Source organism: Galdieria sulphuraria (genome assembly GCF_000341285.1).
Source record: "Galdieria sulphuraria unplaced genomic scaffold scaf_19, whole genome shotgun sequence".
Taxonomy (NCBI): Eukaryota; Rhodophyta; class Bangiophyceae; order Galdieriales; family Galdieriaceae; genus Galdieria; species Galdieria sulphuraria.
The window spans coordinates 139,197-160,789 of NW_005178456.1; the positions used below are offsets into that span (position 1 = coordinate 139,197).

The 21,593-nt window shown below is 39.2% G+C and overlaps 12 protein-coding genes and 1 non-coding gene across 15 annotated transcripts; 10 read left to right on the top strand and 3 right to left on the bottom strand.

The window, feature by feature from the left end:
* The first annotated feature begins 4 nt into the window (after positions 1-4).
* Gasu_26410 (NADH dehydrogenase (ubiquinone) 1 alpha subcomplex 9) lies at positions 5-1,465 on the top strand. Its single transcript, XM_005706519.1, has 2 exons — positions 5-1,110; positions 1,161-1,465. The coding sequence occupies exons 1-2, from the start codon at positions 143-145 to the stop codon at positions 1,348-1,350; spliced, it is 1,158 nt and encodes a 385-aa protein (XP_005706576.1). The 5' UTR covers positions 5-142; the 3' UTR covers positions 1,351-1,465.
* Positions 1,466-1,484: 19 nt separating this feature from the next.
* Gasu_26420 (uncharacterized protein) lies at positions 1,485-2,638 on the top strand. The gene is made up of 2 exons (XM_005706520.1): positions 1,485-1,548; positions 1,723-2,638. Exons 1-2 carry the CDS (start codon positions 1,507-1,509, stop codon positions 2,569-2,571), a joined length of 891 nt encoding a protein of 296 aa, XP_005706577.1. The 5' UTR covers positions 1,485-1,506; the 3' UTR covers positions 2,572-2,638.
* A 134-nt stretch (positions 2,639-2,772) lies between these two features.
* Gasu_nc0026 lies at positions 2,773-2,843 on the bottom strand. The gene has a single exon. It is a non-coding gene; the product is annotated as a tRNA-Gly (tRNA).
* Positions 2,844-3,014: 171 nt separating this feature from the next.
* Positions 3,015-4,284, top strand: Gasu_26430 (G protein beta subunit-like protein). Its single transcript, XM_005706521.1, has one exon. It carries the CDS (start codon positions 3,096-3,098, stop codon positions 4,185-4,187), a length of 1,092 nt encoding a protein of 363 aa, XP_005706578.1. The 5' UTR covers positions 3,015-3,095; the 3' UTR covers positions 4,188-4,284.
* Positions 4,285-4,294: 10 nt separating this feature from the next.
* On the top strand, positions 4,295-5,565 carry Gasu_26440 (ESCRT-I complex subunit VPS28). Its single transcript, XM_005706522.1, has 4 exons — positions 4,295-4,678; positions 4,731-4,924; positions 4,968-5,189; positions 5,241-5,565. Exons 1-4 carry the CDS (start codon positions 4,379-4,381, stop codon positions 5,425-5,427), a joined length of 903 nt encoding a protein of 300 aa, XP_005706579.1. The 5' UTR covers positions 4,295-4,378; the 3' UTR covers positions 5,428-5,565.
* A 385-nt stretch (positions 5,566-5,950) lies between these two features.
* Gasu_26450 (microtubule-associated protein, RP/EB family) lies at positions 5,951-7,064 on the bottom strand. Its single transcript, XM_005706523.1, has 2 exons — positions 7,029-7,064; positions 5,951-6,980 (listed from the first exon to the last, which is right to left on the bottom strand). The coding sequence occupies exons 1-2, from the start codon at positions 7,042-7,044 to the stop codon at positions 6,097-6,099; spliced, it is 900 nt and encodes a 299-aa protein (XP_005706580.1). The 5' UTR covers positions 7,045-7,064; the 3' UTR covers positions 5,951-6,096.
* Positions 7,065-7,094: 30 nt separating this feature from the next.
* On the top strand, positions 7,095-8,515 carry Gasu_26460 (fatty acid hydroxylase (FAH1)). The gene has a single exon (XM_005706524.1). The coding sequence runs from the start codon at positions 7,217-7,219 to the stop codon at positions 8,270-8,272; it is 1,056 nt and encodes a 351-aa protein (XP_005706581.1). The 5' UTR covers positions 7,095-7,216; the 3' UTR covers positions 8,273-8,515.
* A 139-nt stretch (positions 8,516-8,654) lies between these two features.
* Positions 8,655-9,375, top strand: Gasu_26470 (uncharacterized protein). The gene has a single exon (XM_005706525.1). The coding sequence runs from the start codon at positions 8,825-8,827 to the stop codon at positions 9,107-9,109; it is 285 nt and encodes a 94-aa protein (XP_005706582.1). The 5' UTR covers positions 8,655-8,824; the 3' UTR covers positions 9,110-9,375.
* Positions 9,376-9,434: 59 nt separating this feature from the next.
* Positions 9,435-10,495, top strand: Gasu_26480 (cytochrome c-type biogenesis protein CcmE). The gene has a single exon (XM_005706526.1). It carries the CDS (start codon positions 9,593-9,595, stop codon positions 10,472-10,474), a length of 882 nt encoding a protein of 293 aa, XP_005706583.1. The 5' UTR covers positions 9,435-9,592; the 3' UTR covers positions 10,475-10,495.
* A 4-nt stretch (positions 10,496-10,499) lies between these two features.
* Positions 10,500-11,734, bottom strand: Gasu_26490 (transducin family protein / WD-40 repeat family protein). Its single transcript, XM_005706527.1, has 2 exons — positions 11,317-11,734; positions 10,500-11,266 (listed from the first exon to the last, which is right to left on the bottom strand). The coding sequence occupies exons 1-2, from the start codon at positions 11,695-11,697 to the stop codon at positions 10,538-10,540; spliced, it is 1,110 nt and encodes a 369-aa protein (XP_005706584.1). The 5' UTR covers positions 11,698-11,734; the 3' UTR covers positions 10,500-10,537.
* Positions 11,735-11,954: 220 nt separating this feature from the next.
* Positions 11,955-16,662, top strand: Gasu_26500 (DNA mismatch repair protein MutS). 2 transcript variants are annotated; one of them, XM_005706528.1, is made up of 18 exons: positions 11,955-12,206; positions 12,255-12,601; positions 12,647-12,828; positions 12,878-13,081; positions 13,132-13,295; positions 13,346-13,426; positions 13,479-13,733; positions 13,788-14,021; positions 14,077-14,312; positions 14,360-14,502; positions 14,548-14,649; positions 14,697-14,762; positions 14,821-15,007; positions 15,059-15,192; positions 15,240-15,467; positions 15,523-15,702; positions 15,749-15,849; positions 15,901-16,662. In XM_005706528.1, exons 1-18 carry the CDS (start codon positions 12,067-12,069, stop codon positions 16,016-16,018), a joined length of 3,102 nt encoding a protein of 1,033 aa, XP_005706585.1. In that variant the 5' UTR covers positions 11,955-12,066; the 3' UTR covers positions 16,019-16,662. The 2 variants fall into 2 exon arrangements, with proteins under 2 accessions (XP_005706585.1, XP_005706586.1); XM_005706529.1 differs by having other exon boundaries at positions 12,255-12,828.
* Positions 16,663-16,794: 132 nt separating this feature from the next.
* On the top strand, positions 16,795-17,715 carry Gasu_26510 (carboxymuconolactone decarboxylase). Its single transcript, XM_005706530.1, has one exon. The coding sequence runs from the start codon at positions 17,028-17,030 to the stop codon at positions 17,580-17,582; it is 555 nt and encodes a 184-aa protein (XP_005706587.1). The 5' UTR covers positions 16,795-17,027; the 3' UTR covers positions 17,583-17,715.
* Positions 17,716-17,754: 39 nt separating this feature from the next.
* Gasu_26520 (protein transport protein Sec24-like protein) lies at positions 17,755-21,592 on the top strand. Of its 2 annotated transcripts, XM_005706531.1 has the most exons (5): positions 17,755-19,234; positions 19,285-19,473; positions 19,529-21,067; positions 21,118-21,224; positions 21,376-21,592. In XM_005706531.1, the coding sequence occupies exons 1-5, from the start codon at positions 17,771-17,773 to the stop codon at positions 21,434-21,436; spliced, it is 3,360 nt and encodes a 1,119-aa protein (XP_005706588.1). In that variant the 5' UTR covers positions 17,755-17,770; the 3' UTR covers positions 21,437-21,592. The 2 variants fall into 2 exon arrangements, with proteins under 2 accessions (XP_005706588.1, XP_005706589.1); XM_005706532.1 differs by having other exon boundaries at positions 21,118-21,592.
* Position 21,593: the final 1 nt, after the last annotated feature.

A 21,593-nucleotide genomic window follows, 5' to 3' on the forward strand; every position in this document is an offset into this window, starting at 1 on the left:
TTCCAGTAGTGTATATTATGATATCCAATGATTCTCTGCTTTACAAGTATTCTTCGACTGCTGCCAATAAAAAGAATGGAAGTGAAAAAGGAACTGGGAAAATTGGTTTAAGTGGTTCGCGTGAAAACTTACTTGACCAGTCATGAGTCCCATGTTACGGCTTCATATCTTTTTAACCCAGGTAAAGTCAACAACATATGTTGCCAAGATTCCTTTACGTTGTATGGCTTCTATCTCTTCTTCTTCTTCTTCTTCTTCTTCTTCTTCTTCATCAGTACCTCCTGCCATATTTGCCAGAGGAAGTGGAGGACGCTCTTCGTTTAGTGGTGTCATAGCAACAGTCTTTGGAAGTACTGGTTTTCTTGGAAGATATGTCGTCAATCAACTTGGAAGAGTTGGATCACAAGTTATTGCAACTTGGAGAGGAGATGAATTGGATGCTAGACACCTCAAGCCTATGGGAGACCTCGGTCAAATAATACCGTTTGAAATAGAACTAAGACACCACGAGTCCTTAAGGAAATCAATGGAAAACTCCAACGTTGTGATCAACTTGTTGGGAAAAAACTATCCCACAAGATATTATTCTTTATATGACGTTCATGTTACTGCGTCCAGAACGATAGCACAAATTGCCAAAGAAGTTGGCGTAGAACACTTTATTCATGTCTCTTCGATTGGCGCGGATAAGAACTCAAAATCAGAATTTCTGAGAACAAAGGCACTCGGAGAAGAAGCTGTGAGAGATATTTTTCCTTCGGCTACAATAATAAGACCCTGTGATATATTTGGGGACGAAGATAACTTTATCAATCGAGCTTGCATAATAGTCAAAACATTTCCTTTCATTCCACTAGTAAATGAAGGTAGATGCAAAGTACAACCTGTTTGGTGTAATGATATTGCGATGGTCATAAGAAGAGCTTCTCAGGATCCTGAAATGTTTCTTGGGAAGACTTTTGAGCTTGGAGGTACAAAAGTCTATACTATAAGGGAGTTTTACGAATGGATTCTGAGAGAGACCAAGTTGCCAAATACATTTCAAGATTTACCACAGAGAGTGGCGGAGTTGATGTTATTCTTTGCTGAAAAGAGAATACCGATCCTTAAGTAAGCTTATTTAGTTTCATGTTGTTGTTGTATTTTTCATGTTGGTTTAGTCCCGATCCCAAATATACTAGAGACCATCTTATTCGAGAGACTTCAGATATGATAGTTACATGTAAAAATGGGGAGCTTACTTTTGCCGATGTTGATACAGTTCCTCATGAGTTTGACAGTGATATTGCTAAAGAAGTAACGAAACTTTATCGTCGTGCAGGTGATGCTTCCGAATTGTACTACCGATAATGGTAAAGGGTTTCGAATGATTCTTTGGCAAGTTTCATAGCATGCTTATAACGTAATCAATGTGCATTTTAAAATCTTTTCAATAAAATGGTATCACTTGCTGTTTCAAAGTTAGTTGGAGAAATGGAAACCATTTCCAACGAATTACGAGGAAAAATGTTGAATTTGCCACGTCATGGATTGAATCTGAGACGTGTCGTGAATCAAGTTGGGTATTGAATCCAGTGGACGAGTGGTCCATCTCAAAGAGAGAATAAGAGAAAAACGTGTTTTGTCGATTTCTCAACAAAGTTGTGGACTCCAACAGATGCCAACTGTTTACCACTTGTTCAGACTTCATTGGCCAAAAAAATTCTCTGAACCTATAAAAAGAAAACAAACAATCCCATCTCTTGCAGGATGACTGCTTTGGAACTATTTCACAGAATGAAGAAAACATTTACAGTTGTCAAAGGATTGTTCCTTGTCTGGTGTATATCTACAGTTATCTCTACATGTATAGCTCAAGAACCTCCTGAACTTCAAGGTATCACTGCAAGACACAATTATTTCAGACATATTTTCCAAGCACCTTCTATTGAATGGGATGATTCAGTAGCAAGTGCTGCTCAAACCTTCACCGACTCTGCTGCAGTTCTTGCTGCATGTCCTGGACAGGGTGGCACGTTCCAACATAATACAGATGGAGGAAAATACGGTCAAAATTTCGCTGGCTCTAGCTTTACCTATCCCAATCAAACGATTGGTGAAACAGCAGTTGACTTGTGGATGTTGGAAGAGAAGCAATACAATTTCCAAGACCCTGGTTTCTCCGATAGCACGGGTCACTTTACTCAAGTGGTCTGGATTGCATCCACAAAACTAGGATGTGGTTACCGGAAATGTCCTACTTATAATGGCTTAACTCTGCAGTTTGTGATATGCAATTACTTACCTCCTGGAAATGTCATCGGAGAATTCGCTCAAAATGTAAAGCCGCCAATCACAAACAACATTGACTTTACTTCTTTACCTTCAGCAACAGTATCCCCAGTTACTACTTCTACAGTTAGCCCATCTACAACACCATCAACAACTCCAACTATCCCAACAGTGTCTCCTACTGCTGTTCCTTCTACAACTGCAGTTCCTTCCACAACTACAGTTCCTGTTTCGACTATTGTTCCATTTACTTCAGGGCCAACTTTGTCAAGATGCAACTGTACATGTGAGATATCTTAAATTGGAAACTTCTGAGTATATTCTTCTTCTGTTTTGCATTTCTTTGATTAAACTGAGTATTTTGAGTTTTACAATTTTTAGATATTCATGTTGCTTGTCAAATGAATATGATTCTATTGCATTGAAAACAATGCGGTCTCTTGAAAAACAACGAACTAGTTTTATTTTGTTACAAACCTAAACACAGCCAAAAAGTTTCTCTACGAGTGCCGGGAATCGAACCCGGGGCCGTAGCGTGGGAAGCTACGATGTTACCACTACACCACACCCGTCCACGACACTGCGGGGTCTTAACATTATTTTACCTAGTTACCAGCAAAGAGCATTACGACCTATCCTTTCTTTCATGTTATCTATTTTAGATTGTGCTATATAAAATATTTCCTCTCAATATCGTTGAATACAATCTAATTGTGACAAAAATTGCTACTAAAGAGACACGGAGTGTCCAATTTGTCTATGGGAAGCGCGCAGATGTTCCTATCTACAAGAGTGAAACTGCTGTCCTCAAGGGACAAGTCATTATGGGTGTGAAAAAGTTGGTGTCAGGTGGCTATGACCATACTGTTAGACTATGGGACCCTTCTACTGGTGTCAATGAGAGAACTTTCGAGTTTAATGACTCCCAGGTTAACCGTTTAAGGTTTTCAAAGGATGGAAGGCTCCTGGCAGTTTGTGGAAACCCTAGGGTCGCGTTTTTCGATCTCAGATCAGACGCAGAAGCTCCCGTGCATACGCTAGACTTGCACAGAAGCAATGTAACGGATCTTGTATTCCGAGATGCTGGTCCTCACGCTGTGACTTGCTCTGAAGATTGTTTCGTGTACTCGTGGGATTTGAGGGTCTCCAACCCTGTGGCAAGTTTGAAGAATGATTCGGGTGTAACAAGTGTTGGATATGGTAGGAATACTGGTCAAGTTGCCACAACAGACTATGGGCGTTTCATGAAGATATGGGATATTGAACAACAGAAGGTCGTTGGGAAGATGAGCACCGTCACTGATAATGCTATGTTTCTGAATCTTAGTTACTGTTCTAAGACTGGACTGATGTGTACAACAGGCTCCGCAGGTTATGCGTATATATGTCGAATTACTGGGGCATTTACTCCTGGAGACGATATTAACAAATCAAGTGTTGTGACGAATGAAGGTGCAAAACTCGATAAGGCGAAACTAGATTTGAAGTATTCAAATGGGTTACGAAGAAAGAAACGGCATCAATGGGAAAAACATTTGTATAATGTTCCTGAAGAAGCTCGAGGTTACTTTGAGAAGGTTGCAAAGTTTAAGTGCTCCAATCGTTATGTTCTTCGTTGTTGTTTTAGTGATGATGGTCTTCTTGTTGCTACAGTTGCGGATAATGGTATGTTAGAGATATGGGGAGACGAAAACAATCCAGACGTGTATACAGAAGACCGTTGGTACGTTAATAGGCAGATTGGAAGACACCAAAAGTGGGCATGGGATTGCCGTTTCACGAAAGACGCAAAACATATTTTTTCATGTTCTTCAGATAAGAGAATTTGTTTATGGGATGCGAACAACGGAGACATATTGAGAGAATATAAAGGTCACCAAAAGGCGGTAACAAGCATTGATGTTTTCTCAACATGATACCTCTTAACAATGAAACAAAGTAGCATCGGATATTTTATTCTGAATGAATTTCTTTATTTGATAATTTTCATATAATAAATTGTTTTTTCACATGAGCCCATTGGTTGTGGATTAGAGTTTCCATAGTTCTGCAAATCCAAATCCCTCAAAGTTGCTGTCAATTGACTCTGTAGTGTTCGTGTCCAAAAATGCAGCCTTTGTACAAAAATTCTGCCTATGAAGCTCAAGCCAAACAGTTGTCGAAACAACAGCAACTTCAACGAAATCAACAGAGGAATAGCGCTCAATTCGAAGCGTTGCCAGACAAACAGAGAGAAGGTGGTATGGAGAAGCGTTACTCTGGAGGTGACATAAAGAGAACGGAAACTCAAGAACAGTCGAAGCTTTACCATGAAAAACTTCTAGCTGAGAAGAACAGTGACGTTGGATCAACTATTAGTTTTGAAGAAGAGGAAGAACTCAATGAAGAGGACATTCATCTGATGGAAGTAGGGATTTTTGTGACCTTTTTTTACGATATACTCATCGGTTGCACCTTAGGATGCCTCCGACCGCACATTATTTCAAGCTCTAGGAGATTTGTTTTGCATCATAAAGGAAACAGAACACTTGGAAAGAGCTTGGAGAAACGCAAGCATCAAGGCAGATGACTATACTCGGGAATGTACGAGTCTTATCAACCGCTACAAGACAACTTGCAGTTCACTCAAAGGACGGCTTTCGAATCCCAATCAGTACGTTTATTGAAAATTCGTTTTGGTCCTTATCTCTCGATAGTTTCATAGAGGATTACGAGATAGAAGCTCCTGCCGCGAGGCAGATCGCGCTGATTCAAGCCGGAGTACCGGCAAAAGTAGAACACAGGGAACGTTTTGGTAACCAATCAGATATTCTTTATGTAACGAGAGCTACTAGAACTTTTATTACAGCACGAAATGTCCTTGAAATGAAGCTTTTATCGAAGGATGAGATATATCCATATATTTCCGAACTCATTGAGTAGGTTGCCACAATAATATTTGTGATCCTCATACTGATTCTATTCCGTAGTGCACTCGATAAGGTGGAAAGACTACGAAGTGGATTCGAGGGAAAGGGAAGATTGAAGGAATGGCTAAGGATTCTGGGCCGCATGAAAGCAAGTGATTCGTTGTCAACTGAAGAAGCGAGGCAACTTGCGTTTGATCTGGAATCAGCATTTACAGAATTTGAGAGAATTTTAGAAGCACATTCTTAATATTCAAACAAAAAATGGAGACGGATAAATTTGGATATATGAGAACAGAGTTCTTTTGTAGAAAGTCATTTTTCGTTTATATATAACTATAAATACTTGTCTAGTTCTGCCTTGTAATATGTGTGTGTGTGTGTGTGTGCGCGCGCGTTGCATGAGTTGCTGCTTTGAAATAGTTTGCCAAGCTGTACTTATGAAAGGGTTATAAAACACACTTGACGATATTGCTTTCCAAAAAACAGACGAATTGCCAATATCTCCTGTAGGATATTTTCAACTACATCTCTATATGACAATATTTCACATGCGGCTGTGTCACAAGTCATAGTTTGAATGAAACAACGTGATATAGGCAAGTGTGACTATAGAACTAGCACGAGTTCGAAGCCGCATTTTGTTAGGGTTGAATACAATCTTCCAACCAATCAGAAAGGAAGCAATTGAATGGAAAAAAGACCATATTTAAGAAAAATGGCGTTCTTTCTTTTGTGCATATTTGAAGTGAGATTTGTATAGACTCGAAAATCAATGAAAAGAAGAATTCATTCTCAGAAAGCAACTATGTAGCGAAAAGAACAGAAAACGAACAATCCAAAAGTTTCTCGCTCTCAACATAATACCACAAAAGACACTGGCTAAACAAGTAATTTGCTTAAATTAACCAGTTGAACCTCATAGAGCATCACTGAGAAATTCAATAGGCTCTTCTGAGGGAACTTCAAGATCTTCTGGGTTGATAAAATCTTCTTCAGTAGCATACAAAACTTGTTGGAATGCCTTTGCAACATCTGAATGACTCTCCTCAAATTGCTGACAAAGAATTTCGATATCGCGAAGCTTGTTGAAATAAAAGTCTCTTTCCTTTTCTAGGATATCAGCAGTCAATCTCAGTTCTTCAAGTTCCTGAGATAGCCTCTCCACCTCTGCCCTAGCGACTCCCGTATCTTCAACATGGACGCCATTCTTTTGCTCTCCATTTTTGGCAGTGCCGGAAACTTTGGAACGAATTGGGCCTTGTTTATTCTCCATGGATGATGTTTGTTTCTTCTCAGAGGCAGCATTTTCTTTAGTTGTTGATATTTGCTTTTTCTTCGAGACAGTAGCCGGCTCTTGACTATCAGATGAAGCGGATTTTGCTCTTTGACGTCCACCTCTAGCTGCGTTGTAGATTTCAATAGCTCGATTTCTCCTTCCGACGGCATCATATTCAGAACCGTCATAGTGACGATCGAAATAACATTTCACCCATTGAGTGAATTCCAAGTTGTCCTGATATTTTGCTTTCACAAGCTTATCTACATCTATACGTTTCTCAATATTGCATCTATCGAAAGCAGTCTGCAATATTTTATAGTTTTGGATAAATTCGTAGTCCATTTTGGCGCCAAAGTTGACTTTCTGCAAAGGTACTTTTCCCGGAAATAAGGCATCAAAAACCTGACAGTGTGCACAACCACTTGCAAATTCTTCAATTTTTGTATAGTTTAGACTCAAAAAATTATTTATCCAAGATAAGAGCTCTGCTCTTCCTACAAAGTAGGCACCTTCCATCATTCCTGCTTCATTTTAGTAGAAAGTTGTAAAGGCGACAGAAATTTGCATACCTATAGACTCCGACATTTCACTTATCTCTATAAACAATACGATATATATGCGTGTATAAAGAAAGGTTGACAGACTCCACCAAAAGAAACTGAAAATAAGTCTTGCGTGTAACACGCTTTGCTGTCTTTTTGAATTTTCTGAAATTGGACAAATTTCCCACACGAAATTATCGTTTGTGTGTGAAAAAATGGAGCCCATGACGGCCTATCAGTTGAGGCCTAAGACTGTCGCAAAACACTGTAACGAACACGACTGTTGGGTAATTGTCAATGGAAAAGTTTATGACGTAACTTTGTTTTTGGACAAACATCCTGGTGGTAAGGACATTTTATTGAGCTACGCAGGAAAAGATGCCACTGCTGCACTAGAGGGTGCTGGAGGTCACGAGCATAGCAAGTATGCTTTCAAATTGCTAGAAGAATATTATTTAGGAAGGGTTGTGAGCCAAGAAGAAAATCTAATTGACCAGGAAAAAAGACTAGCTGAAGCTGACACCAAGGAATCCGTTTCAAAACTGGCACTTAATGTTGACAACCTTGTTGACTTTCAGAAGCCTCTGTTGCCTCAAGTAGGCATGCTTGGGGAGTTATACGATGTTTGGGTACATTCTTTTCCAACGACCGACCATACGGTTGCACTTTTTCCGAATCCTTTGCTTGAAAAATTGACACGCTGCAAGTGGTATGTTCCTCTTGTATTCTGGATACCCATTATATGTTATTATTTATGGTATCTTATTTCTCGTGGTGATTGCAGTTTGGAAGCTTTTGGCTTTTTCTCGGTTTTGGGCTATTTCTCATGGCTTTTATTTGAATATGTTTTGCATCGATATGTTTTTCATATGAAGACCACGTCATATTATGCAAACATTTTTCATTTTTTGTTACATGGTCACCATCACATCACTCCGTTAGATTCCGAGAGAGTCGTATTCCCACCTGCGCCTGCAGTTCTGATTGCATCACCATTCTGGTTGGGAATGCCTAAACTCCTAGGCATAGTTAAGGGATATTCTTGGCTCTTTGGTTTTGCTGTTGGATATCTTTGTTATGATATGACACATTTTTGGATCCATCAAGGTGCCCCAAAGTTGTCCTTTCTCAAGTCTCAGAAGAGGCGTCACGTCATTCATCATTATCGTGAGCCTCAGATGAACTTTGGTATTTCCAATCCTTTCTACGATATCGTTTTCGGAACGCTTGTTAAAGAAGGCAAAACAAGTCCGGTGAACTGTACCGACTGATTGAAGTTTATCGTTTCATTGGAGGCCGTACTTATCTGGATTTGTATATCATCGTGAATATATTACGGAGTCATTAGAAATCGTATACTGCGCATTCTCTGTACAGTTTAGCCGTATGATTGTAATGATCTCGCCATTTTGTTATGGCAGTGATTTGGTTAGCATCATTTTCTATTGTTTGTGCTTTTGTGTATTTTGATTAGTAAAACTCTATCTTTGTAGCATGGGTTGAATTAGTTTACGTGAAGAAAGCGTTTCTTGAGCTTGCTGTTCACCTGACTTTGAGAACGCTAAAGTTACAAATATATTATTTTGACCATCTTTTGTTGGGCACTTTCTTAGCCAAGTTATAACAGAATCTCATTTCTGGCTAAGCTCTGTATATTTCTTTTCTCAGTATCTTCTTTACCATGTGCTTCCACCTTTGCTTTGAAATAGACCGAGGTTTTCTAGATAGTAACAGAATGATTCTCAATCAGTTGTTTTCAAAAGCATCCGATCTCAGCATTGTTCTACTATTGTCGTTACTGATTGCCGTGTCAAGTACGAGAGATGCCTAGGAACGGTTCTCTTTCCAAGCGAAAAACAAATTCCTCTCAGGGACCACTACGACACTTGTTTTGGTCTTTGTCGCGTTCTAGAATTGGTGCAGGAGCAGGTCTTTGTGCAGGAGTTGGTGTAGGGAATTGTGCGACGATCGGCGGTCTTTTCTTTCCACCGGTTTTCCATGTTGGCGTTAGTGCTGGCACTGGAATTTGCTTAGGATATGGTGTAGGTGTAGGTTTTGACTTTAGTCTGGGTTCCTTGTTCAGTTGGCTCGATTCACTACTCCGCTAGTTGACGTTAAGAGAGTTCCGTGAACGATGCTTTGTTCCTACTACAGGAGTTATTGAAATATTTTAGTTGCGGAATATACAAATTTCTTAGATACAATAGGAGGAAGGCCTACTTGTGGTTTCTCTTTCTCTCGTTTTGTCAAAATATGACTAGTGGATGGCACTCGTTCAATCTGTTTCGCTTTTTAGTACTATTTTCGTAAAGAGAAAATTCGATAAAACAATATAGTGAGAAGTTGTATTCTTACCCACGTTGGTTGTTTTCAACTTGACTATTTGAAGCTTTATCTGCCAAGCCGTACGTCCCAACTAGTTTCTGGATATTGAAAATATGTTTTTTTTTCAATTTATATTCAACACAGAGAAATACAGTGTATTCTCATTCGAATTATTTTAAGACCACTATATTGTAAATATGGACTTTTAGTTTTGAACACTGAAGGCTGTCCAGAAATGTGAGAGTAGTCCAATTGATTGTGAAGTGATGATGTTTCGACGATTATTATTACCGTCTGCCAAGACTTACACTCTTTGGAAACACTCTTCAAAGAGTCATGAAACCAACTTGAAAACTGCTGTATATCATTTGAGCTCATTTGTATCCAGCAATTCGAAGAAAGCCTTAAACAACGAAAGCAACCTTGACTCCTTTTTTGTTGGAACTTGGAAACGTTATAGCTTTTATTTTCAGAAACAAAGAGACTTTAATTGTGTGCAGCCAGATTTATTTTCTGAAAATAGAAAATTTGTTTATGGCAGATTGGAAAGTATGCGCCATTTTTCAGAACAGATAGGCTCTGATAAGCCTTCAAGATTTGCTACTGGAAGTTCATTAGGAAGCTCAAGTTCTGCGGCAGATTCCAAGATTGACTGGAGAGTCAGAGTAAGAAGAGCTCAGAGAAAAAGATTGTATTATCTCGTAGGAGGCATGGCAGTCTTCGCGACACTTGTATATTCGGCCTTGTTTGCTTTTGAGGATCGTTTAATGTATTTTCTTACTCCAACACAGACTTTGGCAAAAGTAGCAACACTTCGACCAGAGAGTCGTTTTCGTTTAGGTGGTGTGGTCGTAAATGGTTCTTTTATGTTGAATGAAAAGGAAAAGTTCGCAGAGTTCGTTGTGACTGACTTGGAGAATGAAATTCCTGTTCTCTTCAAGGGCGATACTTTTCCGGACCTCTTTGGAGAAGGCAAGTCAGTGGTTGCAGAAGGGTATCTTCGAGACGGAATATTTTATGCAGATAAAATTCTGGCAAAGCATGACGAATATTATATTCCAAAAAGTGTACAAGAGTCTATAAATCGAAATCCTGTGAGTGTCTATGGTGCACTAAAGAGTGCCAATGTTGGTTCGAGAAACTACTGAAATAAAGAAGCTTGAAACTGTACAACACTCTATTATATTTGTAATAAACATTCACTAGAATTCTCAATTTGACAAGTCATCAAAGAAAGAAGATATCGTTTCATTGCCAAAGGTTGCCTTACGTCTCTTGCCTAAGAATGACTTGCGCTTTTTGTCTTTGACACTAGTATCGATTGTCTCTTTCATAATATCTGTTGAGCTGTCTTGTTCATATAAACAGGAAGCGTCGAAGCATCTAACAAATGACTCGTATGAACTGCAAATCAATGTCTTGGAAACCGGTTCTAGAATAAGTTTCTCTATTGGCAACTCAAATGGTACTCCAACGACTCCAATTATTTGGTTGGGATGTATATTAACCAACCGAAGTAAGCCGTCATCTGAACCCGTCAAGAGTGTATCGTTATCTACACTACACATATCTCCTATCGCCTCAGGGTGACCTTTACAGTTATCAAGCAACTTATCCCATAATCTCCATTCGAACATTATCAGATCGCCCTCTAAAGTTCCACCAACTACAACAGAACCATTCTTTATCAAACCCAAGCACGTTATCTCGTCTCGAACACTTTCTGTTACGATTGGCGTTGATGAGCTACGAAGTTCGAAAACGCTTATAGTTCCTTCACCACCAGACGATAAAACTGTGTTCACGTCCAAAGTATCTTTTGGTTCTCTAACTATAATATCTGTTACACTGTCACCGTGCCCACGATAGGAATAAACTGGTTTCTTCGTTTGTCGGTTGTCCCACAGCCTTACTCTTCCACTATCATAACCGACAACCAACTACGGATAATCAGTTAGTTAATAGTTGTATGATGAAAAGAAGAACATGCCATGTTTCTCAAGGCTTTCAGAACGACTGCGTCATCCTTACTATTATTGACTGTCCATTGACTTACTGTTCGACCAGAACTTTTGTCTACTTGAAAAATGGTTCCAGAACTTGAACCAACATACAGAGCGTCGTCTTCTGTAGACCCATCCACGGACAAAAGGTCTTCATAACCCGTCACTGAAGACGAGGTAACTCGCAAAGGATCACTTGAAACTTTTACCTCGCTAGATTCCCCTGGAACAAGTGAGGGCAGACACAAGTTATCTTCTTCTACGTGTACACAAAAAAGGTTTCTTTCACACGATATATAAAACACTGTCTTCTTGGAAAAGTCATAATACAAGTCCACACTAGGAAGCTCTAAAGGAATGGTTGCCATTCAGAACAAAATTTTGAGCATTCTTCAATCAATAACAGGAAATATCATAGGCAGTTAGAAGCCTTGGAAGGCAAAACTTATCTATGCAACAACTTACAATAGCCACTTTTTATAGGCTACATTCAATAAAAAAACATCTGCTAAGAAAATTAAGAGGAGTTATCGAGACACTGGATGGCTAATTAGAGAAACAATTGACATGTTACACATATCGTGACAATCTTTTATTCATACAGCAAATAGTTCTACAAAATCATTCTTGAAGAATATAATGATTTTCAGGAAATCCAAGTCGCAGCTATTCATTCATTCATTCATTCATTGAAAAAGGATTTTAGATCATTTGGAATTCGGGATCATTTTGGCGCGATGAAGTCTCAATCAACCTTATTATCGTTTTTTGAAACGAAACCCAAAAGTATTTATGAAGAAGATAATAATAAGCTTCATGATGCTATCAAGAGAACAAGAGATTCAAATGATAAAACGCATACTGAGATAGTGAAAAAGTAAGTTATTGTGACGTCGATGTAGGTTTGTGTTGAATCTTTCGTCAGAGGTGCACGACTGCAAGCTCCCTTTGTTCCGATAGAAGAAGCAACAGTTGAAAAGCAAGCTGCTGTATCTGTTGAACGAGAGTTTTTTGGACACAAGTTAGACCTGAAGCAAAGACAAGAGAAAAGGAGAAGCTTGGGTCAGTCTGTCGAAGAACCTGCAAATCAGAAGACAGGGGAGGAAAAGTGGTCAGAAACGAACCGCTGGGCTACAGATATTCGTGATGAGCAGCATCGTTTGCCTACTGATGTAGATTATGATCCTTCTACTCTGTATATTCCTCCGGAAGCATTTCGACAGCTTTCACCTTTCCAGAAACAGTTTTGGGAGTTGAAAAGGAAACACTATGGTACGCTCCAGTTTTTTGATAGCCACAAAGCTCAAAAAACGCTAGATATTGTACTATTTTTCAAAAAGGGAAAGTTTTATGAGCTTTACGACTGTGATGCCGATATAGGACATAGCGTGCTCGGACTTAACTATACTGCAGGGGGACGTGTCGAAATGCGTTGTGTAGGTGTTCCAGAAACGAGTTTCGCGAGATATGCTTCAAAGCTTGTAGATAATGGGTATAAGGTTTGGACGATGAAACCTACTTCTCGCTTTTTGTTTACATCATGGAAAGGTTGGAAGGGTTGAGCAGGTTGAAACAACAACTGCAGCAGCACAGCGAAGACGTTCTTCCGATTCGGTTGATTCCAAAATTGCCGTTTGTCAACGTTCACTTGTTAGAATTATGACTAAGGGCTCGTTGACTGTCGATGAGCTTAACGGTGACCCTTCTTCCCATTTTCTACTTTGCATTCATCAGTGCATAAGGTCGGAGAAGGTATCCGATGAACAAATTCTTGTCGTCTTCCTAAGAATTAGTTTTATTAGATTGGATTCTTTTATTTGGATGTTTCTGCGGGATACAGTACTGTTGGAGAAATGAAACATGATGCAGGACTGGCGGATCTGGAAGCTATTTTACTTTCAGTGCAACCTGTAGAAATAATCGCAATCAATTGTCAACAAAAAGGACCTCTTTCAGAACTCTTAAAGTAGGTCATCCTCATACGGATTGGTTCAGAAATAAGTATATCGTTTTTAGGTACTTCACGAGTACTACAAACTGCTTACTGGTCCATCAACATTCTTCTTATGGTTATTCTCAGAGAGGAGCAAATTTCCCGTAAGATACAGTTATTTCTTTTCTCATTGTACCTATTTGCAATATATTCAAGGACACAGCTTGAGGAGTTTCTTTTACGACATTCCACAGCTTCAATAGCATTGTTTGGATGTCTTGAATATTTAAAAAGTTTGTATATATCGGTGGAAGTTCTGCGTTTTGATTCTACGGTGATATGGGATAAATGCTGTACCAATGAGCATATTTCAAAGAACCTTTCAAATGAAGTAAATTGGGAAGACCGTTGCTTAGGAAATTTAAGTCTAATAGGTTCTACTATTTTTAACCTTGAAATTGTTACCTCACGGTATTTTCAAATTCCCTGATTTTCATTGTCTCTTTTTCTAACAGAATTGAAAAGGCCGAACAAAATAGGAGGTCATACTCTGCTGTCATTCATCGATCACACAGCGACTGCGGGTGGAAAGCGGCTAATCAAACAATGGATATGTACACCTCTAATATGCAGGTCACAAATTGAGCGACGATTGGATTCGATCGAGATAATTTTGAGGAAAGATTCTAAAAGCAATATTTTAGATCAAGTACGGAAACAATTGAGTCAGTTTCCAGATATTGAACGACAAATAGTCAAGTAAGAAATCTATTCTTGTCGAACAGAAACATGTTTCACTGATGATTCTCGCCAGAATTCAAAATATGGCATATTGTAGTCACCAGATTGTGATGTTTGACGATTCTGAAAAACGAAAAGTCCTGGAATTTTTAAAGTTTCTTAAATGTCTTGATCATGCCGTTGAGTTTTTGAAGAAACAGTTACCAGTCATATTGTTTCCTGAATTTGACTCTTTTATTTCATTTATACAAAATTTTGATAATAATCTTCTTCATAAGTGTCGTAACGTTCTGGATGATCTATTCAATGGTTTGTGCTGTTTCCGTGTTTTAGTTGATATAGTCATTATTGTGTAGAGTTTCCTGATCTGGACAGGACCGAAAATGGTGAAATGAATTTCTCAGAAGATTCGACATTCAAGAACGAAATTGAAGGCATAGAGTTGCGTTTACAACGTATTTTGGAGGATTTTCGAGAGCAGATGAATATAGACATACAGGTTCGTCTGGTTTGCTTTTGTTTTGAAGTTTCGTTACAGTTGTAGTGGTTTCATCGGTTTCGAGAAGCATATCAACTGGAGTTCTCACAGTCAGCTCTGGAAAAGACAAATATTCCGGATGACTTTGTTCTTATGTCGCAGACATCTGTAAGCTGCTTTGGTACTTTTAAAAAGAATTCCTTAACCAGTTTTAGGACAAGAAACGTTTCTGGACTCCCGAAATCAAACAGCTAGTGAAGAAGAGAAATGAGTTACTTGAGGTAAATCAATGAAATGTCTTAGTTTCTTGAAGTTGGAGGTGAAAGTTTATCATTTTAGGCACACACTATTTCTGAGTCTTCCAAGTTTAAGAAAATTCTTCAAAAGTTTGATGACTCTGCTATACTTTGGAGAGATTTGGCCAAAATAATTTCGGAACTGGATGCATTGTTTTCACTGGCTCGAACATCTCGCTCTTCAACAGGTATGATGTGCAGACCTGAGATTATTGATTCAGACATACCACGTAAGTGATAACATGCATTTGAGAGTATTATTGTTGACGGCACTGTGTTAGGTCTTGTGGTTGAAGAATTACGACATCCCTGCCTAGCTGATATGGGAGATCTTTATGCCTCTGGTTCTTGTCGAACTTTTATTCCAGTTTCTTTGAATTTGGGAGGAGTCGAAGGAACTTCCTTTGTAATAAGAGTAATACAATTTTTTGTCTTTATTGTGGTCTACTGAGTATGCTGAAGGGCCCTAATATGGGAGGTAAATCTACGCTTTTGAGGGAAATTTGTCTTGGTGTTATTCTAGCACAATGTGGCTGTTATGTTCCTGCAAAGAAATTTCAATTTACTCTATTTGATAAGATATTCACCCGAATGGGAGCGTCTGATGCTATTGGCCGTGGTCAAAGTACCTTTTTATTAGAAGTTCAGGAGGCTGCCGCAATCCTAAACACCGCAACGAAATCATCTCTTGTAGGAAATATTTTGAGAAGCTGATATTATTGTATATTTAATTTGATATTTTTAGGTTGTTATCGATGAACTTGGCCGAGGAACCTCTACCTATGATGGCTATGCTATCGCTAAAGCGGTTTTAAACGACATTTCGACTCGCATAGGTTGTCTTTGCTTTTTTTCTACTCATTATCATAATCTCATTCATGAAAAATTGCCAAGTAATATTCGATTCTTTGAAATGCAGGCAGAGGTAGTTTTTATTCCACTGTGCATTCGGAAAATTTTTAATTGATTAGGTTGATGAGGAAAAGAAGGACGTAACATTTCTTTACACTTTGAAGCAAACTTCAACAAGTTTCGTGTCGAGCAGAGGGGTTTATTGTGCAAAGATGGCCAAGTAAGTATTCTTTCGAACAGAAAATAGGAGCTTCTCAATCATTTGGTTAAGTCTTCCTGGGGAGATTTTGATACGTGCGGAAGACCCAAAGGTCAGGGCCTTGTTGAATGGAATGGATCAATCTTATGATGAAATGGAGGCGGAATTTCTTAAAGTATTTCACTCATAAACCAACAGTTTGGGATTGAATTCAGAGACGTGGCGGGCAGTGTTGTTGAACAGAGGAAAAGGATGGAAATAAATCGTCAGTCCTAACAAGGTTTTCGAGTCTTTTATCAACTAGGTTTCAATCATTGTAACACGAGGTTAATCACAGCTCTATTTTCGATACCAAATTTGTTTTGTAAATTTAATGACCATCCGTGCTTGTTTTTTTGACTTTTGCTCGAAACTCACGAATGCTTGTTTGATCTTGAACCCCAAACCACCATTCTGTGCTGGAAACTGTGACTTACAATGGATGACTTTTCTAGGAAGAATCTATACGAAAAATTTCATAGCATTCAAATAGAAATGGTTCAATTCTTTGCCTTGTTCTTGTATTAGTGAAACCATAGTGACCATCTTACTTTGAGACTCTGATTTCCCAGTAATTGATAGTTTGTTTATTTTCCAACTGCTTCGATTTCACGGATCTTAGAAAATCTTCAGAGTTACAGAGAGAATTTCGACAGACTTTATGACTAGTTCTTTGCTTTGACTTATTGTGCTTTACTTTGGTGAAAGGAAAACTATTGAATGTTCAAGATGTTAAGAATCATATATTATCTATTAACGAGTGCTCGAGCATGCTATAAAGTTTTTATAGATCTTCAAGAAAGGCTTTGTAAAAAGAAACTTATGATTCGATGGCATTTTCTGTGTATATAGCATGCTGCAGAATAATTTGCTTAAGCGAAAACCAAACGTGATCTTGTTTTGGTATCTCTTCACAACACGTAACTGTCGATTTGATTATTCGCGCATCGAATTACGAAATTTCCACGGAGGTGGCTGAGTCAAAATCGGAACTTGTGGCAGTTTGATAACTTACTGTTCAACAGCTGTCTGTCACACCAGACCCTGCAAGTCGACACCATTAGTTTTCACACTACAGATATACAGTGTTTGTAAGCCACCTTTGCTTGTCAAACGTCACTCGGTACGAGTGGGAAAGCTTTAAGTTACTGTATACCCGTATGCCTCTTCTTCCCTCTGTGGAAGGTAACTCAGGAGTCTTATCAAGTATGTTCCGTTTCAACAGAACTCTTGCAAGGGCTGTTGTGGAGTTGCACGAGATTGTATTACGTGGTGAATCTCCATTATCACCGTTGGAAAGAGAAATATTGGGAACCTTTGTCTCTGCTGTCAATAGATGTGATTATTCCACAAAGGTTCACTGCTCCATTATAAAGGAAATGGGAGCCTCCGATGAGCTCTGTACTGCGATAGGTTCCTATCTTGCTGACAACGTCGATGAATTGCCGGTCGACCCCAAGTTGAAACCTTTGCTGCATTATATAAGGAAACTTACATTGAGACCCGAGTCTCTTAGTATAGCGGATGCAAATGCAGTATATGCTGCAGGATGGGAAGAACGTGCATTGTATGATGCTATAGTAGTTTGTTCATTGTATAACTTGATGAATCGACTAGTGTTGGGACTTGGACTGGATCCTCCTACCTCGTTAGACCCGGAGAACATTCGGACTATTTGTTATTTAGGTTATCGAATCATCTTGGAGAATTTATAATAACTTCAAAAGAGTTGAAAGTACTAGAATTACACAGAAATATTGATAGTTTTGCACTTTGTTTTGTATTATAGGATTTGTTTCTTGATAAACGTGAGGGTAGGATAGAATAGCCATTATTTCGAATTGTAAAGCACTTGGGAGCAGGCACTTACGTGTGGAGAGTTTCTCGAGTTATAGGGTATCATATGAACAGTTCTCAGAGTAATATAAATGTAAAAGGACCTAACAACACGTCAACTGTAGCAGGTGAAGGAAACCAGGAACGTTTTAACACCGGTCCTTATGCTCGTGGGTTTCCAGGTTTTATGGGAAAGCCACTATCCTCGTTACCTCCGCAAGGGAATCAGTTTGTACAGACAGTGTCCAGAACGGATAGCAACTTTGCTCAAGGGAAGGACTTTTCGACGTCAGATAAGTTCAATGAAAGTGTTGCCGGTAGAGCGTTTACTGCTCCAAAGCAGAGTGGATTGGGTACGCAAACAAATACTACAACTGTAGAAAGCAAGCAACACTATCCATACGGCAACTCTTTATACGGAAAACAAGTTTCATCGCAGCATAATTATCCCGGAGAGCTTCCAACTTCAACGGGTCAAGTTCCAAACAGAGCTCAAGTTGAGAAAGGCAACTTTCCGACGGTAAAACCAGTTCCTCCTACTTCTTCTATTTGGAACCAATCTACTAGCAACAGTAACTTTCCAACTGATGAAAGGTCTACTGTCGGTAATCTTTATAACAAACCTCAGTCAAATTATTCAACGGTTCCTTCTTCAGCAGCAACAGGCAACATGGCTGCAACATCACACTTACCAAGTTCGATGAGATATCCAGATACATCAGGATTGAACCGTCCTCAGTTATATGAAAACAAAAATGTAAACGGATCCGTCCCTACTAGTCCGCAAGCAGCTTCGCTACCACGACCTGGTCAAGTGAATAGTTCAACGACCAACTTGGGACAGCAAGGTTCTCAAACTAAACTTAACCCTGCAATGATGCCCAGACCTTCGAATATTGAAAAGCCATGTGGTTCCTCAAGAGATGTTTACAAAACTTTGAAGAGTTCATCGGATACTTCTTCAGATAATAGTGTTCGAACTCCTCCTAGTTTGGTTCCTTCCTTTATTGCAGATTTTATTAGCGTTGATACTGGAGTTGCTTCACCGCGTTTCGCAAGAGTCACATTGTCTTGCTTGCCTACTGAAAAGTCCGTTTTATCCCAGGTCAACCTACCACTTGCTGCAGTTTTTCAGCCTTTTAGTGTTCCTGTGGAAGGAGAACAAGAGCCGCGACTGGTAGATTTGGGTTCATATGGTCCACTACGTTGTCTGCGTTGTCAAGGGTATGCTAACCCTGGTTTTCGATTCACAGATGGTGGAAGAAAGTTCCGCTGTAACTTATGTGGATTTATTAACGATGTTCCTTCTGAGCATTTTGCACAAATAGACCCTCGCACGGGTATTAGAATGGAGGATATAAACCGTCGACCTGAGTTTTATTTTGGTTCTGTCGAATATGTAGCCACAAAAGACTACTGTGATCAAGAACCGGTTCCGGCAACATTTTTGTTTGTTTTAGATGTTTCAGCCTCTTCCATTTATTCTGGACTACTGGCCGTAGCATTGGATTCCATCAAGAAGAGTCTTGAAGTCTGTAATTTCTCGTTACTAAGCTGTTGCTTATTTACAAGTTTTTGTAGGTCATCCCTGGTGGCGATAAGGCTCGCGTCAGTATCATGACTTTCGATCGATATTTATATTTTTATAGTCCCAAGTTATCAAGTGGACATACCTCAGTCTTGACAGTACCTGATATTCATGAACCATTTTCTCCACTTTGTAGTCAACTGCTCATAACGTTGACACCAGAGGGCAAAGAACTGCTTCATGTATGTTGATATTTTTACAGGTTGATGAAGTATCTTTAACTAAAACTGATGTTAGATGATTTTGTCGTCCATAGCAACACAGTTTGCCCCAAAAGGAATTTCAGAAGATGTCTCTTATGGTAAGCGTCCTGATGGAAGTATTAACTTTGGAACATATTCTTCAGAAGCTGCTCTGGCATCGGCAGTATCTGCAGCAAAGACTGCTCTTGAGGGGAACGGTGGAGGCAAGATAGTCTTGATTTCAGCTAGTTTATCCAATGCAGGATTGGGTAAGTTAGAAGCAAGAGGCGGTGGTGCAAATTCTGGAGGTGAAGAACGTGAAAAACTGCTATTGAAACCTGCCAATCCACTCTATGAAAAACTCGGTGTCGAATTGTCAGAGTCTAAAATTTCCTTAGATCTGTTTGTTGCACCAACGGGAGCTTATGTTGACGTTGCAACTATCGGAAAGCTTGCCTCCAATTCAGGTGGTCGAGTCTTTCATTTTCCATTCTTCCAAACTAATAAGGATGGGCGAAATTTTGAAAATTGTCTTATTCGAGCAGTGAAGAGTGTTTGTGCCTTTAACTCTGTCTTGAGGATTCGTTGTAGTCCAGGATTGGGTACTGGAGCTCATTATGGACATTTTCAACCACAGCGCTCTTTGGATATTGTGATTCCAGTGATGGATTGGAATTCGACAATCTCAGTTGAACTTGAATATGATGATAAACTACCAGAAGTTAATGATGGTGCAGTCACTGGAGCACCTTGTATTCAATGTGCAGTATTATTTACGAACAGTAGTGGAGAACGTCGCATTCGAGTTCACACTTTGCTTTTAGGCTCATCTTCGCAGCTTGTTAGCATATTTAGATATGCCGACTGTGATGCACTAGTAACTCATCTCGTGAAGAGGATGGCAAGAATGGTCTTGGAAGACCATATGCTCATGTCAAAAGTGAGGGAATATCTCACGGAGCGTTGTATAGAGTCGCTTTATACGTATCGAAAATTTTGTACTGTTTCTGCTTCAAGTGGTCAGTTGATACTTCCCGAAGCTTTGAAGTTGCTTCCCTTGTTTTCTTTGGGCATTTTAAAGAGTACTGCATTTTCTTTGAACTCAAGTATATCACCCGATGAACGAGCTGTTGCATTGTTTCATGTTTCATATTTAGGAATGGCAGAAAGTGTTGCCTATGTATATCCTAGATTGTTTAATCTTAGTTCTTTACCTGATGCAGCAGGTATGCCATTGGCGTTGCCAAGAAATCTGCCAAAGGATTATATAGGAGTGGATGGGAATGTGATCAATGAAGAGCCTGTTGCGTTACCTCCAACAGTTGGCTTATCAAGCGAAGTGCTTTCTCCAGATGTTGTTCTCTTATTGGAAAATGGCATCGAACTGTTTGTCTGGATAGGAGAAAATATCAGCCCCGAAATATGCAAAGAAATGTTCGGTGTGGATCATATTCCTATGATTGAAGAATTCTATGATAGTCTTCATTCCACCCAAAAGATGCCGAATTCTTTGCGACAGAGATGTCTTTCTATTTTTACACGAATTTTAAGACAAAGACCCTTAATTGAAAAGATCCGTATATTTGGAGCCAAGGTATGAAGAATCGTTGTTTTAGACATTTGTTTGTTTATAATTTTGTGTAGGACCAAGGAGTAAATGCTTTTACTGACAGACTTGTTGAAGATCGAACAAGTTATTCGATGAGTTACGTAGAATTTCTCTGTTATGTTCATCGTGAGATTCAGAAAAAGTTAGTTTGAACTATCATAAAGTCTTACAAATGGTTCGCCTTTATACCTTTTCTTGCAGAGTGAAAACTGCTTATATAGAGGAGTGTAGGGAAACCATTTGTTATTTGATTAACGTATGCTATGGAGAATTCTGACATAATTCTTATGCAGGTTTCATCGGGCTATAATGCTTGAAGAAGTGCAGAACTATTCCATGGCCAATCATTTCTAACGATTCAATTGGAAGAAAAAGCTGAGAGTAGCAACGATTGGTCGAAATGGACTTGGACTGTCCATTTGCATCATCGCATTCCACGTAATTGCGATTGTTCTTTGCCAAAACATTTTTCCTTGTTGATATTGTTTCAATAAAGCACCTCCAGTGCTCC

Excerpts from the sequence above, each read along its gene's own strand:
- Gasu_26410 (XM_005706519.1), top strand. The coding sequence starts at position 143 with ATGAGTCCCATGTTACGGCTTCATATCTTTTTAACCCAGGTAAAGTCA. Across the intron at positions 1,111-1,160 it reads AAGAGAATACCGATCCTTAA|TCCCGATCCCAAATATACTA; the intron begins GTAAGCTTATTT and ends ATGTTGGTTTAG.
- Gasu_26420 (XM_005706520.1), top strand. The coding sequence starts at position 1,507 with ATGTTGAATTTGCCACGTCATGGATTGAATCTGAGACGTGTC. Across the intron at positions 1,549-1,722 it reads GATTGAATCTGAGACGTGTC|AAAACAAACAATCCCATCTC; the intron begins GTGAATCAAGTT and ends ACCTATAAAAAG.
- Gasu_26430 (XM_005706521.1), top strand. The coding sequence starts at position 3,096 with ATGGGTGTGAAAAAGTTGGTGTCAGGTGGCTATGACCATACTGTTAGA.
- Gasu_26440 (XM_005706522.1), top strand. The coding sequence starts at position 4,379 with ATGCAGCCTTTGTACAAAAATTCTGCCTATGAAGCTCAAGCCAAACAG. Across the intron at positions 4,679-4,730 it reads AGGACATTCATCTGATGGAA|GATGCCTCCGACCGCACATT; the intron begins GTAGGGATTTTT and ends GTTGCACCTTAG. Across the intron at positions 5,190-5,240 it reads TATATTTCCGAACTCATTGA|TGCACTCGATAAGGTGGAAA; the intron begins GTAGGTTGCCAC and ends TCTATTCCGTAG.
- Gasu_26460 (XM_005706524.1), top strand. The coding sequence starts at position 7,217 with ATGGAGCCCATGACGGCCTATCAGTTGAGGCCTAAGACTGTCGCAAAA.
- Gasu_26470 (XM_005706525.1), top strand. The coding sequence starts at position 8,825 with ATGCCTAGGAACGGTTCTCTTTCCAAGCGAAAAACAAATTCCTCTCAG.
- Gasu_26480 (XM_005706526.1), top strand. The coding sequence starts at position 9,593 with ATGATGTTTCGACGATTATTATTACCGTCTGCCAAGACTTACACTCTT.
- Gasu_26490 (XM_005706527.1), bottom strand. The coding sequence starts at position 11,697 with ATGGCAACCATTCCTTTAGAGCTTCCTAGTGTGGACTTGTATTATGAC. Across the intron at positions 11,267-11,316 it reads TGAAAGCCTTGAGAAACATG|TTGGTTGTCGGTTATGATAG; the intron begins GCATGTTCTTCT and ends GATTATCCGTAG.
- Gasu_26500 (XM_005706529.1), top strand. The coding sequence starts at position 12,067 with ATGAAGTCTCAATCAACCTTATTATCGTTTTTTGAAACGAAACCCAAA. Across the intron at positions 13,296-13,345 it reads CCTCTTTCAGAACTCTTAAA|GTACTTCACGAGTACTACAA; the intron begins GTAGGTCATCCT and ends TATCGTTTTTAG. Across the intron at positions 14,650-14,696 it reads TTCTTATGTCGCAGACATCT|GACAAGAAACGTTTCTGGAC; the intron begins GTAAGCTGCTTT and ends AACCAGTTTTAG.
- Gasu_26510 (XM_005706530.1), top strand. The coding sequence starts at position 17,028 with ATGCCTCTTCTTCCCTCTGTGGAAGGTAACTCAGGAGTCTTATCAAGT.
- Gasu_26520 (XM_005706531.1), top strand. The coding sequence starts at position 17,771 with ATGAACAGTTCTCAGAGTAATATAAATGTAAAAGGACCTAACAACACG. Across the intron at positions 19,474-19,528 it reads AGGGCAAAGAACTGCTTCAT|ATGATTTTGTCGTCCATAGC; the intron begins GTATGTTGATAT and ends AACTGATGTTAG. Across the intron at positions 21,068-21,117 it reads TCCGTATATTTGGAGCCAAG|GACCAAGGAGTAAATGCTTT; the intron begins GTATGAAGAATC and ends AATTTTGTGTAG.